We start from the raw sequence: 14879 nt of genomic DNA, 5'->3' as shown, positions 1-14879 counted from the left end.
CGGATATGAAACTATTGGGAGGTAGAGGTATACAGCTTTGCTGTAAAAGTCTCTTGTCTTTGAAGCACGAAGCTCTCTAGCACGAGGCGTAAACGAGTGTCCCGGTGTTTTTTAGTACGCGTTACGTTATAGCGCGAGGCGTAAACAAGTTTTTCGGTGTTTTAGTACCGTGACTCTATAAGACGACGATTACGACGACGACAGGAGACGCAAACAACCGCAGCCCCTAAGGGGCTTCGCCCCTAAAAAATTGTCATAATTCCTAGGCTACAACAGGGTTCTAGGACGATATGCCATAGCAAATCACACAGACTGTGGCCTATTCGGTTCAAGCGTACGCAAAGCTTACGAAGAAATCTGCCGTTGCGAGGCTCCCATCTCGTGAAGTGTGGCGGCATACACAACGAGGCACGACACAGTCCTGCACTCTATGCAAGAACTTGTGAGCATAAACGTGGTTTCGTAGACCTTCATGTTGCATGATGGCCGGCTGCGGGAAACCCGTTAGCGGTGGAACATCAAAGCTCAAATTGGGTTTTTCGCGCACAAACTACACCTGGGCTATGAGTTGCGCCGTATGTGAATGGCTGCGTAATAGTTTAGACTAATTTAGACTATGTGGACGTCTTTGGCGTGCGCCGAAATGTCGACGCAGCGGCGTTTTCCTTCCTCGCTTTCATCAGAAACTTGGCCTTTTGCGGTCGGCGTCGAACCCGCACCCTCGTGTCCAGCACCTTAGCCGCCACCCAGCCACCGCTGCGGCAAGCAGGGGCATATCGTCACCAGCCGGAATGCGCTATCGGGCATCTCAAAAGCGGTAGCAACCTCTTGCATCCCGTCCCTCGAGGGCACGGGAAAAGTGCCCGGGGTGCAGTGCCGGCGCCTAAGCTTGTATGAGCGATCGAGCGAGCGCATCTACGAGGAAAAATAAACTGGACATCACCCGGCATCGCCTCTTGCGAAACTGGAGAACGTGTCCGCGATGAACGACGGCGATATGTCGCTCACGCCGTCACCGCTGGAAAACGTGGCTGCATGCCAGAGGCCCTACTCCGCCGTGTTTTCCTCGTGAAGCGAATTGGCAGTGCTCAGTTCCTCTGCTACCACTACTTATATTTGGTCACTGGAAAGGCCGCCATCGTGCTTTCGGTGGATGGCGCCGACCTAAGGCCTACTTTCAACCCGGTGGTGACGCCCGCAAGGTCACCGGTGCTCTGCGCGCTCCTTTAATCGGCTAGCATCGCCCCTCCCCAGTAGCTCGGCCCTCTCTGTAGCCGATAGGTGAACGCCGAGGCTCCGCAGCTCTCGAGGCTGCAATGCGACGTCGAAATTTCAATCACATTGAGTGAGCATAGCGAAGATCTAGGCCGTATGACAAGGGAGTTGGCGTTGTAGAACACTGCAGACGGCTGCGGCAAACAATGACCGAACTCTAGGGTTAATTCCTGCTCGCAGGCATTTGACAGAATGTGAAAGTGCATGATTAACCCACACGCGTGCGCACGCACGCGTACTAGTATACCCATTTGTCGTGATGCGCGGACACTTTCTCGCCTGAAGCAGAGGATACATCGCATACCGTGACAAAAAAATTTTCGATGCCCACTGTCGTATATCTTGCAGCGGCCTCCCGTAAGACACCGTTTACTCGTTTGAGCCAATGGCGCAACTTAGTCGACAGCATAATTTAATTATACTGCGCCCTTTACCAAGTCGTCAAGTGAATTTGCACGCACGACACGCGTTGCAGGCGTGACGACAACGATTGGACAAAGGTTTCGTTGTCCACCAGTACAGCACGTAGGTACGGTACCATTACAGACGTAAAAGTTAGACGCCAGTGAGAGAGTGCGCTATACGTAAATACCTGCTATGGTGACCTGTGACACGGATGAATGAATAGAAAATATAAAATATAAGTCGAAGGATGGCCACTCAACCAGGTTGCGGAAAGGGACGGAAGTGGACGGGGGGGGGGGGGGCTTACAAATGTGTAGTTAACGCTAATGTCTTTTCTGCTTCTGATTAATAATGCTACAGCTAGAAATTGAGATGTATAGTTAAAAACTGTACCCGCATGACCTCGAACCTAAAAAGCGCGAGAAAGGCTGGTCGTTCATCAAGAGGGCGACTTGAAGCAACCGCGGCTAGCTTCGCCGCCAAAACGCAATCTTCTTCGGCCAGTTAATCTAGCGAGCGAGCTCCCGGCGGAATACGGTCCCCCATTAAATTGATATTGCGTCCGCAGAGAAACGCTCTTCACGCTGCGATATTGGAGACTGCACGTAATATTGCCGCGGCCCGGCATCCTTGGTCTCTGTTTTTCGTTTACCGCTTCCCTCGGTACACACATGTCGCTAAAACGCGCACAACATCGAAGGTCGCCCATGCGGCGAAACTCTGAAGGGCAGTAGCGAACGTTCCAAAAGCCTTCCCTGATGTCCAATTCGAATCATGACATATAGAAACAAACACAAATAACACAGTGTTAATCTAATTCATATACTCAAAATTTATGTTCCAGAACAGTAAATTGTGAGATGGCTCATCAGTAATGACAAGTCAGTTGCGATCATGTACTATGAGTGTTCTAAAAGACAAGTAATTTGTCTTTATGAACCGAAATTAGAAACTAGTGGTGTTTAATTCCTGGCCGGCACCATAGCATTTGTATAATAGGCCCGCGCTTCAGCGTATGGCGCACGCTAATGAACGGCAGGTGGTTGGCCCGAATAATTGCTGGCGCTTCCCTATACCGCGATATTCGCTAGTTTTAGGAGCTAAGACAAAATTCTTTGCAATTTAAGTTGTTTGCGTAACTCTCCCTTCGAGTAGTATACAGCCCTTCTATCATTGTAACATTTAACGGAAATTTTAACCACAAGAAACATTAATGGAGAGATTGTGTGCACGCTGCAGGTCATACACAGCTCGAACAAACCACCACCAGTTGCCTCAACTCAAAACAAGTATTAAATTTTCATCCGGTACTCCACCCAAGTGTGTGTGTGTGTTTTTTTTTTTTTTTTTGCTTTTAGCCAGTTTGTTTGGGCTCCAGTTCTGCGTTACTTGTCCTTTTTTATCATTTTCCCCTTTTCCAGGCTGAAAACAACGAGGCTGTTCTCAGCAGTGTGGCCAAAAAACGGGTAAGGTGAAAAGGTTGCCAATGCTTGAAGGGGCCATCAAGACAAAATACACAAGTTTGGTTCATTGGAAAGACCCCTTTCTCCCAATAACAATGATACAAATTCTATCGCAAATGTCGAAACAATAATGGCGATATTAACCCTTTCGTCTCTGGTGGTGTCAATGACACCATTGCCTAAACGTTTCTCTAGCGCAAAGAGAACGAAACCAAAACTGGGAATTGTTCTTCAATGATGCCTATTGCGATAGATATTACTGTTTTATTTCAGTGGAGCTGGACGCTACAAAGAAGAAGCTCCGGTGAAGAAGAAATTGCGACATTGAAGCTGAAAAAAAAATGGCGGTCTGAGTTTTATTCCCAAGCTTGTAAATCTATAAATACGTGCACTAAGCTCATTTTTTGTTTGTAGGTTCATGTAGTTATAACGTTTAGAAAAATACGCAAAAGTGATGCCTCTGTTCAGCATAAATCTTTTAATTGCCAGTTGTCCTAATTCCTTGCCTCCTTAATAAATCTGGTAATATTTTCACTTCCAGCTCCATTTTTTGTTTGTGGGCTTATGGGACCCTAAATTGAGGAAAACACACAAAAAACATTGTTTTGCTTGAAATAAAAAAAATCCGGGCTGAAAGGGTTAAAGAAAACACGTGAAGCAGTGGCGACTCCATAGCCCCTTTTCGGCAACTTTTATATGACGTCACACTTTCTTGTTTGTGCCACTGGCGGCCTCCTCCAACCTAAACCCTTGCTAACACACGTGATTAGATGATTTTAGTGGGGCCTCTATAGCTCCGTTTCATCGCATCACTTGAATGCTGATGTGCAGTCAACACCCTGAAAAATGTTTTTATTGCTGGCCCATATGACGTCACCACTGTCTATAACACGTCACTGTAGCGCGAAACTTGAAAGCTTTTCAATAGCCCTTGCGTTTTTTTTTTGTTTTTTTATTAAAACGCGACGTTTATTACTGGAATGGAGCGGAGGAACGAACTCAGGCCTCGTTCTTTCAAATGACAAAAAGTTGTATATTGTCTTCATGTCCCCTTTAAGCGGTGAATGTTGCTCGATAGCGTCAAAACTACGCACTTTCATCAGCGTGAACAGGTTTTAATGCGTCTACGCCACAATATTCAGCAGCAGACCCCGCAATCATAAAAATTGTACAACGCCGAATAATGTAAAATTTATACGTACTATGGGGCGTGCCAACTGCCGGACTTTTGTCATTACATTCCCGTTTAATCCACCTGACACCGTTCAAGACTTAAAACCGCCCTATTTGGAATCAAAAGAAGGCTCGATTTTCCCGCACCTAAAATATTTTACATCGCTGAAAGTATTCCCAATGTAGACAGAGCGATGACTTGTCTTCCTTTCAAGTTCGATCTAATGCCGGGACGCCTCTTTCATTCGCCTTTCTGCAGGAAACCTTCGACAGCCTCTTCGACGTCAACAAGCACAATGCCCTGCTATCGAGAGGTAATCGGCCAGAACCTTTGACTTTCAGATCGACGTATCTGCGGACGGTGTCAACACGGGCAGACCGGGTGAAAAGAAATTAAAATACCGCGGCCGCAGAGTATGCGAACTTGATCAACGGTATACGAGGGCGTATACTACACTGGATATACGCTCCATACGTAATATCCGCGTCTCAGGTGTGTTCCGCGCACTATGGTGCTTTACCTTGACGGGACCGTAGTTTCACGATGTTGACATTACTACGCATACGCAGAACTGCTTCGAAAGGTAGTCACGCTATTTGCTTGGCGCCTACTTGCTCGTGAATTAAACCTGCGAGGCAACGATGCCGCAACAACCCTGTTTGCCACCCGTCTGAAGTAGCTATAGGTTATACGCGTACGCGTGTTCGCGGTGCTGTCGAAGCAGTCTTTTGAAACGCCAGCAGATTTCCACTGCGCAGCTGTGATGTCTGCGAAACAAAATTTCAGGTGAATGCGGCTGACTGACGTACTCTGTCGCAGGGGAGCGCCGGCTGAGCCACCAGGCCATGAAGGGCGCCATGATGATCTACCTGTACCGGGACCAGCCGCGCTTCCACCAGCCCTACTACCTGCTTACGCTGCTCATGGACGTCGACTCGCTGCTCACCAAGTGGCGCTGTGCGTACTGCGTCGACCGTACTTCTAAACTGCTGCGCCTTTGCGCCCGGGGTGCTTTTTCTCGTGGGTCGGATACGAACGCACGCGCAAAAACTTGTCTAGTCAGGCACTTCTTGTTGACCAAGTGCGAAAACCGTAACTGTTGTCGTCCTCGTCGGCAGCAGAGTACATAGACGGAAAGAAGTGGTAGTGGCGAACGTGTTCGTTCCCGTGCCAGCATTCCCCCGTGCACTCAGTCTGTCTCCTTGTCCAGTTTGATGTGAATGCGTTGAAAATGTCAGATCTACATTAAGCTATATACATACTTGTGGATAGTGACTTTCTTCTTAGGCGCACATACTAACAACATAAATAGAATAATATATATTCGCACGCACGCTTTGTGAGTGTGCGTACGTGTGTGTGCGTGTGTGTGCGTGTGTGCGCGCACGCGTGTGGACATATTTTTTTAGTCGCACTGTGTTCAAACTATATCCCATATCCTAATGAATAGACTGCTTACACTTGTTCCGATTACGTGACTGATAAAACCTTATTCCATCGACTGAGCGACACACTGCCCCTATTTTAGTAACTTCGAACGCACTGCCGCACCGCTTCCTATCAAAAACGCAACTCCATTATGTGAGTTGTAGCGGTCACTGCTCTAACTTGGAGTTCAGTAGGGCGCTGTCGCGAAGATTGCTCATTTTGTTTCCCCTTTCAGACAACCACGTGCAAATGGTTCAGCGAATGATCGGCTCGCAGCAGATCGGGACCGGTGGCTCATCAGGCTACCAGTACCTTCGCTCTACCCTGAGGTATTCATGACGTTTCAAGTCTTGAAACTTAGGTGCGCGAAAAGAAAAAAAAGACGGCAACAAAATAAACGGCGTGGCCGCTACGCATAAAGCGGGTGAAAACTGGAGGCGGGGGATTCGTAATGTACGTACATATGGCATCTTTTTCTTTTTACGGGATTGAAGTAAACAATATATGATAAATATACCCCTCAACAACAACGGTGTTCAAGCCGAATCAGCGAAATTCATAGTGAACGTGCGCGCGAGTGAAATTTAGAGAAACAGACTGTCATGCTTTTTGGCGTCGTCTGTGCCGTGCCACCAAGGGAAACAAAGTTGAGGTGGGAGACTTCGCTGCAGCCTGGTGCAGGTTCCATTGTGTGACAAACGAAAAGCAATGACCATAGACAGTCGTCTAGTTGTGAAGTTTTGTGGACAATTCTTTCCCGTTCTTACCTTTGCACTGGTTTAGTGACACGCAACTTAATGTCTAGTCACGATCCTGAAAATTCGCAAGGGTTCGAGCAAGGAAAAAGACAGTAACGGTATGGCGAATAGCGAACCGACCTGCCGTATAGCGAATTGCGAGACCCGTATACCTCCCCGTGTTCTGGTGGTTTCATGGCTCGGGAGCAACGCGTAAAGCGCAGCAAAAGGCGCAATCTTTGTGAACAGCTCAAAGACCTTAGTGCGTGTAACTGCGAGGAAAAAAAAGTCCCGCTAAAGTTCCCAGTGATTTACGGTAACAGTTCGAGCCCGTTAGGAAGTTTCGCTTAAAACATGTCGTTTTCGTTTCCCTTTGCGCGAACGACGCAGTGACCGGTACAAGGTGTTCCTGGACCTGTTCAACATGTCCACGTTCCTCATTCCCCGATCGTGCATCCCCAAGCTGACGAGCAGCATGAGCCGCCATCTGAGCATACGCGACTCCGAGCGAGCTGACGACGAGGCCATCGGCGACCCGCACTTAAGCGAGAAGTTCCTCTAGGAAGAAAGAGCACCCCGGGAGGAACAGAGAAGGGCGCGCCGCCTGTCTCTCGACTGTACGGACCAGGATTGCGCACCACTGCGGCGGCCTGGTTCAAAAGCCGGGCTGATTTCTTCCGTTCATGTTGGGACCCTATTAACAAATGCCTTCCCCCATTTCGTCAAATTTCCCACGCTGATTACGTGCCCCCGTTCTACGTCAACTACCCCTTCCCCCGAGTGGGTATTCAACTCAGAAAATGAGAAAGGGATTTAAGTTTTCTCCCGTACCGAGGGGAGAAAATCATACTCAGTGATTTCTCGACAAGCTCAGAGAATGAGAAGGAGAGTTATTAAAGCAATAAATCATTCTTATCGACTGTAACTTAACAAAGCTTATACTTGTCTTCTGGCATTTCTGGGCGAAAATTTAGAGATCGAAGACATTTAAATAGTGTTTCAGAGCAAAAGCAAACAGCATGCGAGTTGTATTGACAAAAGCAAAGAATAAGAGCCAGTAATGTTACCGGGGATGTTCATTCCGATCCTTTAAAAAAACCATGTCTGCTTATGTATGGAGACAACAATATCTCGAATGTCTCGGTATCAAAGCTGGAAGGGGCAACACCAGCTGTTGTGTGGAACTCTACATTTGCACTTCTATTAAAACGTCCCTTTTCTCTTTCTTCTTTTTTCTCAGAAAGCATGGGTGCCCTAGTGCGAAAATACAGCTTCGGCATTGCATCTACAGGCTTGGCGCGTTGTTTTTTTTTAAGATCAGCCCATCGTTTATAGTTGGCTATACAGCGCTGGCGACAATGTTCATTTCGTGTTGCGTACATTTATTTCCTGTTTGTCTTGTCACCTGCTCAGTATAAATTTGTAGTAGTGTCCGTCAAGGTGGAGCTTAAGACAAACACAATGGAGTGTAAACAGTTACACAGGTAAATAAGCGTTACCTCACTCCGACCGCCACGTTTTTTCAAGGTGTTGTTGACAATAAGTTTTTCAGGATTCACTTATCGTCTTCTATTGCGCCTTCAAGACGCCGAAGGAGTCTAGACAGTGACAACTCTGTGAATGGTGCTTGTTGACCAATGGCGTGTGCACTGCGAACGCGAGTCTACCTAGCTTCGGCGGCTCATATATGATGAAAGCACATTCTTTACCGCCATTTTGTTAAATTTGTTAAATGTGACCGCGTAACTATTTCTGGATTGTAGAAACAATAAATGCTTCTGTTTTCAACTCTCCGTCTATCTTCGAACCCTTGACGCGCGGCTTTGCTTAGAGCTATAGCTGCGTTTGGACCGTGGAATCACGCGATGTTTATGCTGGCGGTGACTATGGCATCTCAAGTCCCCTCGCTGACACGAGTTAGAACGTGACAGTTGCTGATCGGTGTGATTTTGCCTCTTCTCTGGCTGATGGAAAAAATGGAAATCACACCAACTTATCAAGGCAAGCGATACCTGTGCAGATAAAAACGCACGTACCCGCAACGAAACTCGGTGTACTCTTAAACGGAAACCTTTCCCGAGTTGTTTTGGCTTGTGTTTATTAAAATTCAAAATGCACCCGTTGAATGGCACGAATATTTCTGCAGTTCCGAGAAATGGAACAGCGCAGGCAGGTTTCAGCGGCAAACCGGTACCCTGAGTACTGGTAACAGCGAGAATTTAATGGGAAAGCATCAAGCGCACCTTCACGCGGAAATCAATCGAGCGGCGGGGGCTTGGCCGAGCGGTGGCTCTAAAAATGCCCGACGGCGCAAAGAGAATAGAAATAAATAAAATTGAATAAGCTTGGGTTTGCGGATTACATGTGGCTTACATTTGGCTTACGGATTGACATGTGGCTTACATGTGGCTTACGGATTGCGGGGCTATAGCACGCATCCGCTACACCAGGGCCGGTCTTTCTTAGGGGAGAAGCACCTTAGGACTTCGCTTTGTCCGTGGCTTGTCTCTTGGCGTCCGTGTACATAATGTTGCGCATGCGCGAGGAGCATGGGATTGGATTGGATTGCATTGGATTGGATTAAATTGAATTGTATCAGATTTGATCGGATTGGAATTGTATATACTGTACACACCCGTTGTTACTCATTTACATGCGCGAGTGGGAAACGCCACGGGTGATTTACGGTAAGAACGATTCCCAGTGCTTCGCCCACTCGTCATGATTCCCTTCATGAAAATGCGTGATTTTTTTTTTATTTCGTGGAAGCAAGTGCCACTCGAGAAACCCAAGCAAAAGAGAGCCGAACTATAGTCGCACGTTAAACGCGACAAGAAAAAAAAAACAAACATATTACAACAAAACCCCTTGCAGGTACAACAAAAGTCGTAACATCACAGTACCTCACATTAAAAGTTAGGCAGTGACAAACAGCGACCAAAAGACTGAAACCAATCCGAAGCATCGCTTGAATGTTCAGAGACGCTGCGTGCTTGGACAATCTCCTCCACAAATTTTTTTTTTCTTTAAACTGCCTACTTGAACTCTTCTTGTGACAATATGGCAAAAAGAAAAGGGCATTTTCGCACCTTGGGACACTAACTGCAGTACATGCAAGAAGCCTAAAACAATAGAGCACTGCTTTATTTATTGCTGGGATGCTGTGTTTTTCTGGGATGTGTTGCAAAGTACACAGTGAAAAAAATTTGGCCTTCATTCTGTGAGCATTCGATTTCTCACAGTGGCAAGTGTTCCCTATGGTCTCTTTTTTTTAATTGGCCATCGCAGTCTATGGCGAGCTGGAATGATTGGCCGTCATGCTGAGTCTGCGCGCTCAACAAAAAGCCTGTTTATACAACACGGCCTATAGTTGGCTCCAGCTGTCTGAAGGTGGACGCAGTGGTTGCGTTATGGCCTTCGACTTAGAAACATACGTGTGTTTCTAGACGCGTGTTTCTAGACGCGTGTTTCTAGACACGTACCTAGACCCAGAGGAGCGGCATGGATGTGCTAATTGCAGACGCAGCAAAGCGCGTGTGTGTATACGGCTAACAAGTTAAGGGCGATTGCCCGAGCCTCTCAGTCGCAGTAACGAGGAGAAGGACAACACGAGGCAAAGTGAAAATGATCTTGACCATGGTAATATAGGGACACAATAGCAACACTGAATGATTTCCTGCTGTCGATGCTCTCTCTGCAGCTATTGAATGAAAGCGACAGCGCGTCAGACTGTGAGGGAAGAGAAGTGGACAAACACGCGCACTTTTCCTTGTCTTCCCACCCCGTCTGATGCGCTGTCGCTGATTTTTGTTTTCAAAATTATATAACAACCAACCCAAGTTTCAACTTACTGAGACTCTAAAGAGTCTACCCAACTGTGCAACGTGGCAGCCAAAGAAAGTACGCCTCAGAAGTAAATGCAAGGGAACCCGGACGGCGAGCAAAGAGGCGGGCGCTTGCTACAGCCGAAACCACCACCAGTCGACCACCGCAACCGTAACGACGTGGTGATTACACAAGAGACACATGGCGTGCTGATTACGACGAAGACATTGCCACAACAAAAGAAGCCACAATCACGACACACTTATAACCTTCGACATAGACGCTGACATAGCTTGAAATAAAACAAAATGTTTTCGCATTCCCACGGGTAAGTAGAAGTGCCTCTCTGAAATTTTTATCGGTCAAGCAGAAGATGCAGAAATATTTCTGCGTATACCCTTAGGGATATGCCGGCGTTATGGGCGCCGCCACGTTTATCGACGCGCAGAGAAGCAGAAGTGGCCGCAGCGTGGGCAGAGAGTGCTGCGGTGCGCTACGCAGAGAGCTTTGGTTCGCTTGTGATTGTTGCGCCGATAGGTGAGGCAGCGGCGAAAGTTTTATCCTTGGTGTGGAGAATGCTGAAATTACGTGTCCTTAAATTTTCATCGCCACATCATTTTTCCTTTGCGCCTTTTACTTCTCGCCATACGCTGAAAGGCCCGGCTTCCAACGCATTCACCGCCGGATTTTACTGTCACCGTAGTATCACATCTCGCCGCTGCATCCCAGGAACACCTTCGAATAGCTTCGTTGCCCGCCCCACGGGCCCGGGTAAGGACGTTGGCAGACGTCAATGCGCAAACTTCCTTTACGAACCGATCCCCAAGGCTCCTCCTAAGAGGCAATTTTTATGTGAATGCGAGCATTGGTGGATACAAAAGCAGCAACGCCGCACACGTCCAGGTAATAGATAATGCAATACATTATCAAGACTAAGGTTCCCTACAGGTCCCCTGCCCCATGCTCTCGAATTCCCCGATTCTCAAGAGGCCTCTGGCCAAATTCTCGTCAGCAACCTATGCAATGACAGCTGATGTACTCAGTTGACATAGCCAGCACTACTACGTTTTTTGAACCCCATCTGGCACGTCGGAATGTCTGGGAATGTGGGAGCGAATACGCTTGCTCATGCGGTACGACTCCGAGTAACACATACTCCTAGTACGATGGCTCCCCTGTTACCAAACATCTGACACAGCTGCGGCTGAACCGCCAGGAAATCTCTCTCCAAATACCGCTCTTAAGAGAGAACAAGCTACTCGCCAACCGCAGACAAATACCTTGTTGATACCTGCAAAAGCTCATGTCCTCAATTCGAACTCATCATAGCCTCCTTCCACTTGCTGGGTACCCGAACGACATTCATATCCTGTGGAAATTTCCGGCCATTACACCGAATCCCCGACTAGCCCCCTTACAAAGTTCGCATCCCGCTGGGTCCAGCCATGCTTACTCAGCTGGGCGACCACCTAGCCTGGTAAACTTTCTCTAGTGCCTCATTTCCAATGTGCGCTGCCGAACTCGCCTGCACAGTCATGGAGCGCAATACCGTGCACGCTTTCTACACTTTTTCTCACGACAGAAAATTACTTGTACAGTTGTGGATTGTTGTAATCTCCGCCCAATATAAGCCAACGGAGTATAGTAATATTCCGCGTGATATGCGCTTATTTTCACTGCCGAGATTAGTGGCACAATGGAGGAGTCTCGTACCCTGTGCGCGATATACGCTTGCTTTCGGTGCCGAACTCGTTAACACAGAAATTGAGAATAAAAATCTCCGCACGATACACGCTTGTTCTCACTGTCGAACTCGCTTGCACAGTAGTGGAGTGCAATACTTACGCGCGATATACATTTGTTTCCACTCTCGAGCTTGCTTGTGCTATGGTGGAGTATCCACATCTTCCCGCGATATACACTTGTTTTCACTGCTGAACGCGCTTTCTGAGTGGTGGTGTACTATACGCTCGATAACGCTCGTGTCCACTGCCAAGCTCGCTTGCACAGTGGCGGAATATAATACTTACGCTAGATATGCGCTTGTTTTCACAGCCCAGCTCACTTGCACAGTAATTGAGCATCAAAATCTCTGCGCGATACACGCTTGTTCTTCCCGCCGAACTCCAACAATGGTGGAGTAACATAATTACCGCGCGATATGCATTTGTTTTCACTGCCGAGCTTGGTTGCTGCGTGGCAAACTATCATCATCTCTGCGCGATATCAGTTTATTGTTACTGCCGAGCTTGCTCGCACAGTGGTAAAGTATCACAACATTCCCGCGATATATGTTTGTTTTCATTGCCGAACTCGCTCGCACAGTGTGGGGTCTCATACTATGCGCGCGATGTACGCCTGTTTTTAGTGACGAACCCGCTTGCACAGCTATTGAGTATAAAAATATCCGCGCGGTACACCCTTGTTCTCACTGACAAACTCTCTTGCGCAATGGTGGGGTATCACAATCACCGGACAATATACGTTTGTTATCACTGCCGAGCTTGCTTGCTGTGTGGTGGAGTATCAACAACTCCGGGCGATATACGCTTGTTCTGTAGTGGTCGTGGAGTATCAACCTCCGTGTCATATACGCTTGTTGTTTCACTGCCGAGCTTGCTTGCTGTGTAGTGGAGTACCAAACTCCGTGCCATATACGCTTGTTGTTTCACTGCCGAGTTTGCTTGCTGTGTGCTAGAGTATCAAACACTGCGTGTCATACACGCTTGTTGTTTCACTGCCGATCTTGTTTGCTGTGTCATGGAGTATCAACCTCCGTGCCATATACGCTTATTGTTTCACTGCCGAGCTTGCTTGCTGTGTGCTAGAGTATCAAACACTCCGTGTGATATACGCTTTTTGTTGCACTGCCGAGCTTTCTTGCTGTGTGGTGGAGTATAAAAAACCCCGCGCGATATACGCTTGTTGTTACTGCCGAACTTGCTTGCTGTGTGCTGGAGTATCAAACACTCCGTGTGATATACGCTTGTTGTTGCACTGCCGAGCTTTCTTGTTGTATGGTGGAGTATCAAAAACCCCGCGCGATATACGCTTGTTGTTACTGCCGAGCTTGCTTGCACAGTGGTGAAGTATCATAATATTACCGCGATATACACAGTGGTGGAGCATAATACTCTGCGCGCGATATACTCTTGCTTTTACTGCCGAATTCGCTCGCCATGTAATTGTGTATCAAAATCTCCGCGCGATACACGCTTGTTCGCACTGTCGAACTCGCTTGAACAATGGTGGAATATCATAGTCACCGCGCGATATGCGTTTGTTTTCCCTGCCGAGCTTGCCTGCTATGTGGTAAAGTAGGATCAAAATCTCCTCGCGATATACGTTTGTTTTCACTGCCGGCCTTGCTTGCACAGTGGTGAAGTACCATAACATTCCCGCGATATAACGTTTGTTTTCATTGCCGAACTCGCTTGCACGGTGGTGAAGTCTGATGCTCTGCGCGCTATATACGCTTGCTCTTAGTGCCGAACTCGCTCGACCAGTAATTGAGTATCAAAATGTCCGCGCGAGGGCTGTACGCTTGTTTTCACTTCCGAGCTCACTTGAACAATGACGGAGTGTCATACTCTGAGCGCGATATACGCTTCTTTTCGGTGCCGAATTCGCTTGCACAGTAATTATCTAAATCTCCGCGCGATACATGCTTGTTTCACTGCCGAACTCGCTTGCACAATGGTGAAATACCATAATCACTGCGCAATATACGTTTGTTTTCACTGCCGAGCTTGCTTGCACTGTGGTGATGTATTATAGTTACGCGTGGTATCCATTTGTTTTCACCGCCGAGCTTGCTTTTGCTGTGGTGGAGTATCACAATGTCCCCGCGATATACCCTTGTTTTCACTTCCGAGCTCGCTTGCAGAGTGGTGGAGTATCCCAATGTCCATGCGATATACGTTTGTTTTCACTGCCGATCTAACTTGCATGGTTGTGGAGTATGTCAAAAGCTGTAAGTTCCCCATAGTGCGAATAAATTTCGAAAGACGTAGTGGCGACACTTCCCGCCGCAGCTTATTCAAACTCAGAATCTCCGCAGCTTATTTCGACCTGTTTTCGTCACGTGCACTTACGTTTTCCGTTTAAGAGATGAGACGTCAGCGACGCATGGCGAACCCTTTTTGCACTGCTGCACCTGCTGAGATACCTCTGTGGTTAACGCACTCGGCTGCTACTCTGGATACCGGGTTCAATTTTAACGTTAACTAAAATACTTTTAAGGCGAAGGTCTTAAATCCTTCAATAATACTTAGTTTTTGTTCTAGTGGAAGCAATTGTTGTTGTGCGGTCGAGAAAATGGCCGCCACTGTCTGGTGCAAATAAAAATACATTTGATGTGAAGAGATTTGAACCCGGGTCTCTGAAGTAGCATCCCATTCAGCTACCACGGCGCTATCTCAACACGTTGGAAACGGCACAACAAAAGTTGTTATTGTTGCTCCTTTGTTCGTGAACATGCGCACTTGGGTGATTGGCCAAGAGTCGGGGCTTAAAGAGGCTAACGGGCCCGCTTCACAAAATTCACTAAACTATGAGTGGGAAACGTAAACG

The 14879-nt window shown here is 47.5% G+C and overlaps 1 protein-coding gene across 3 annotated transcripts in view; it reads left to right on the top strand.

Moving 5' to 3' along the window:
- Positions 1 to 8270, top strand: part of V (Tryptophan 2,3-dioxygenase vermilion) — a 47113-nt gene extending 38843 nt beyond the window's left edge. For 2 of the 3 annotated variants that reach the window (XM_077702490.1, XM_077702488.1), the window contains exons 11-15: positions 3102 to 3146; positions 4576 to 4630; positions 5137 to 5274; positions 5981 to 6074; positions 6873 to 8270. In XM_077702490.1, coding sequence (XP_077558616.1) covers positions 3102 to 3146; positions 4576 to 4630; positions 5137 to 5274; positions 5981 to 6074; positions 6873 to 7044 — 504 coding nt within the window. In that variant the 3' untranslated portion in view covers positions 7045 to 8270. The remainder of the gene's footprint in view (positions 1 to 3101; positions 3147 to 4575; positions 4631 to 5136; positions 5275 to 5980; positions 6075 to 6872) is intronic. The other variant, XM_077702489.1, reaches the window with a different exon arrangement.
- Positions 8271 to 14879: the final 6609 nt, after the last annotated feature.

Source organism: Haemaphysalis longicornis, unplaced genomic scaffold (genome assembly GCF_048455015.1).
Source record: "Haemaphysalis longicornis isolate Haplotype H1 unplaced genomic scaffold, Haemaphysalis longicornis Haplotype H1 scaffold_3, whole genome shotgun sequence".
NCBI classification, from domain to species: domain Eukaryota; kingdom Metazoa; phylum Arthropoda; class Arachnida; order Ixodida; family Ixodidae; genus Haemaphysalis; species Haemaphysalis longicornis.
This window is presented reverse-complemented; position numbering and strand designations above follow the sequence as displayed.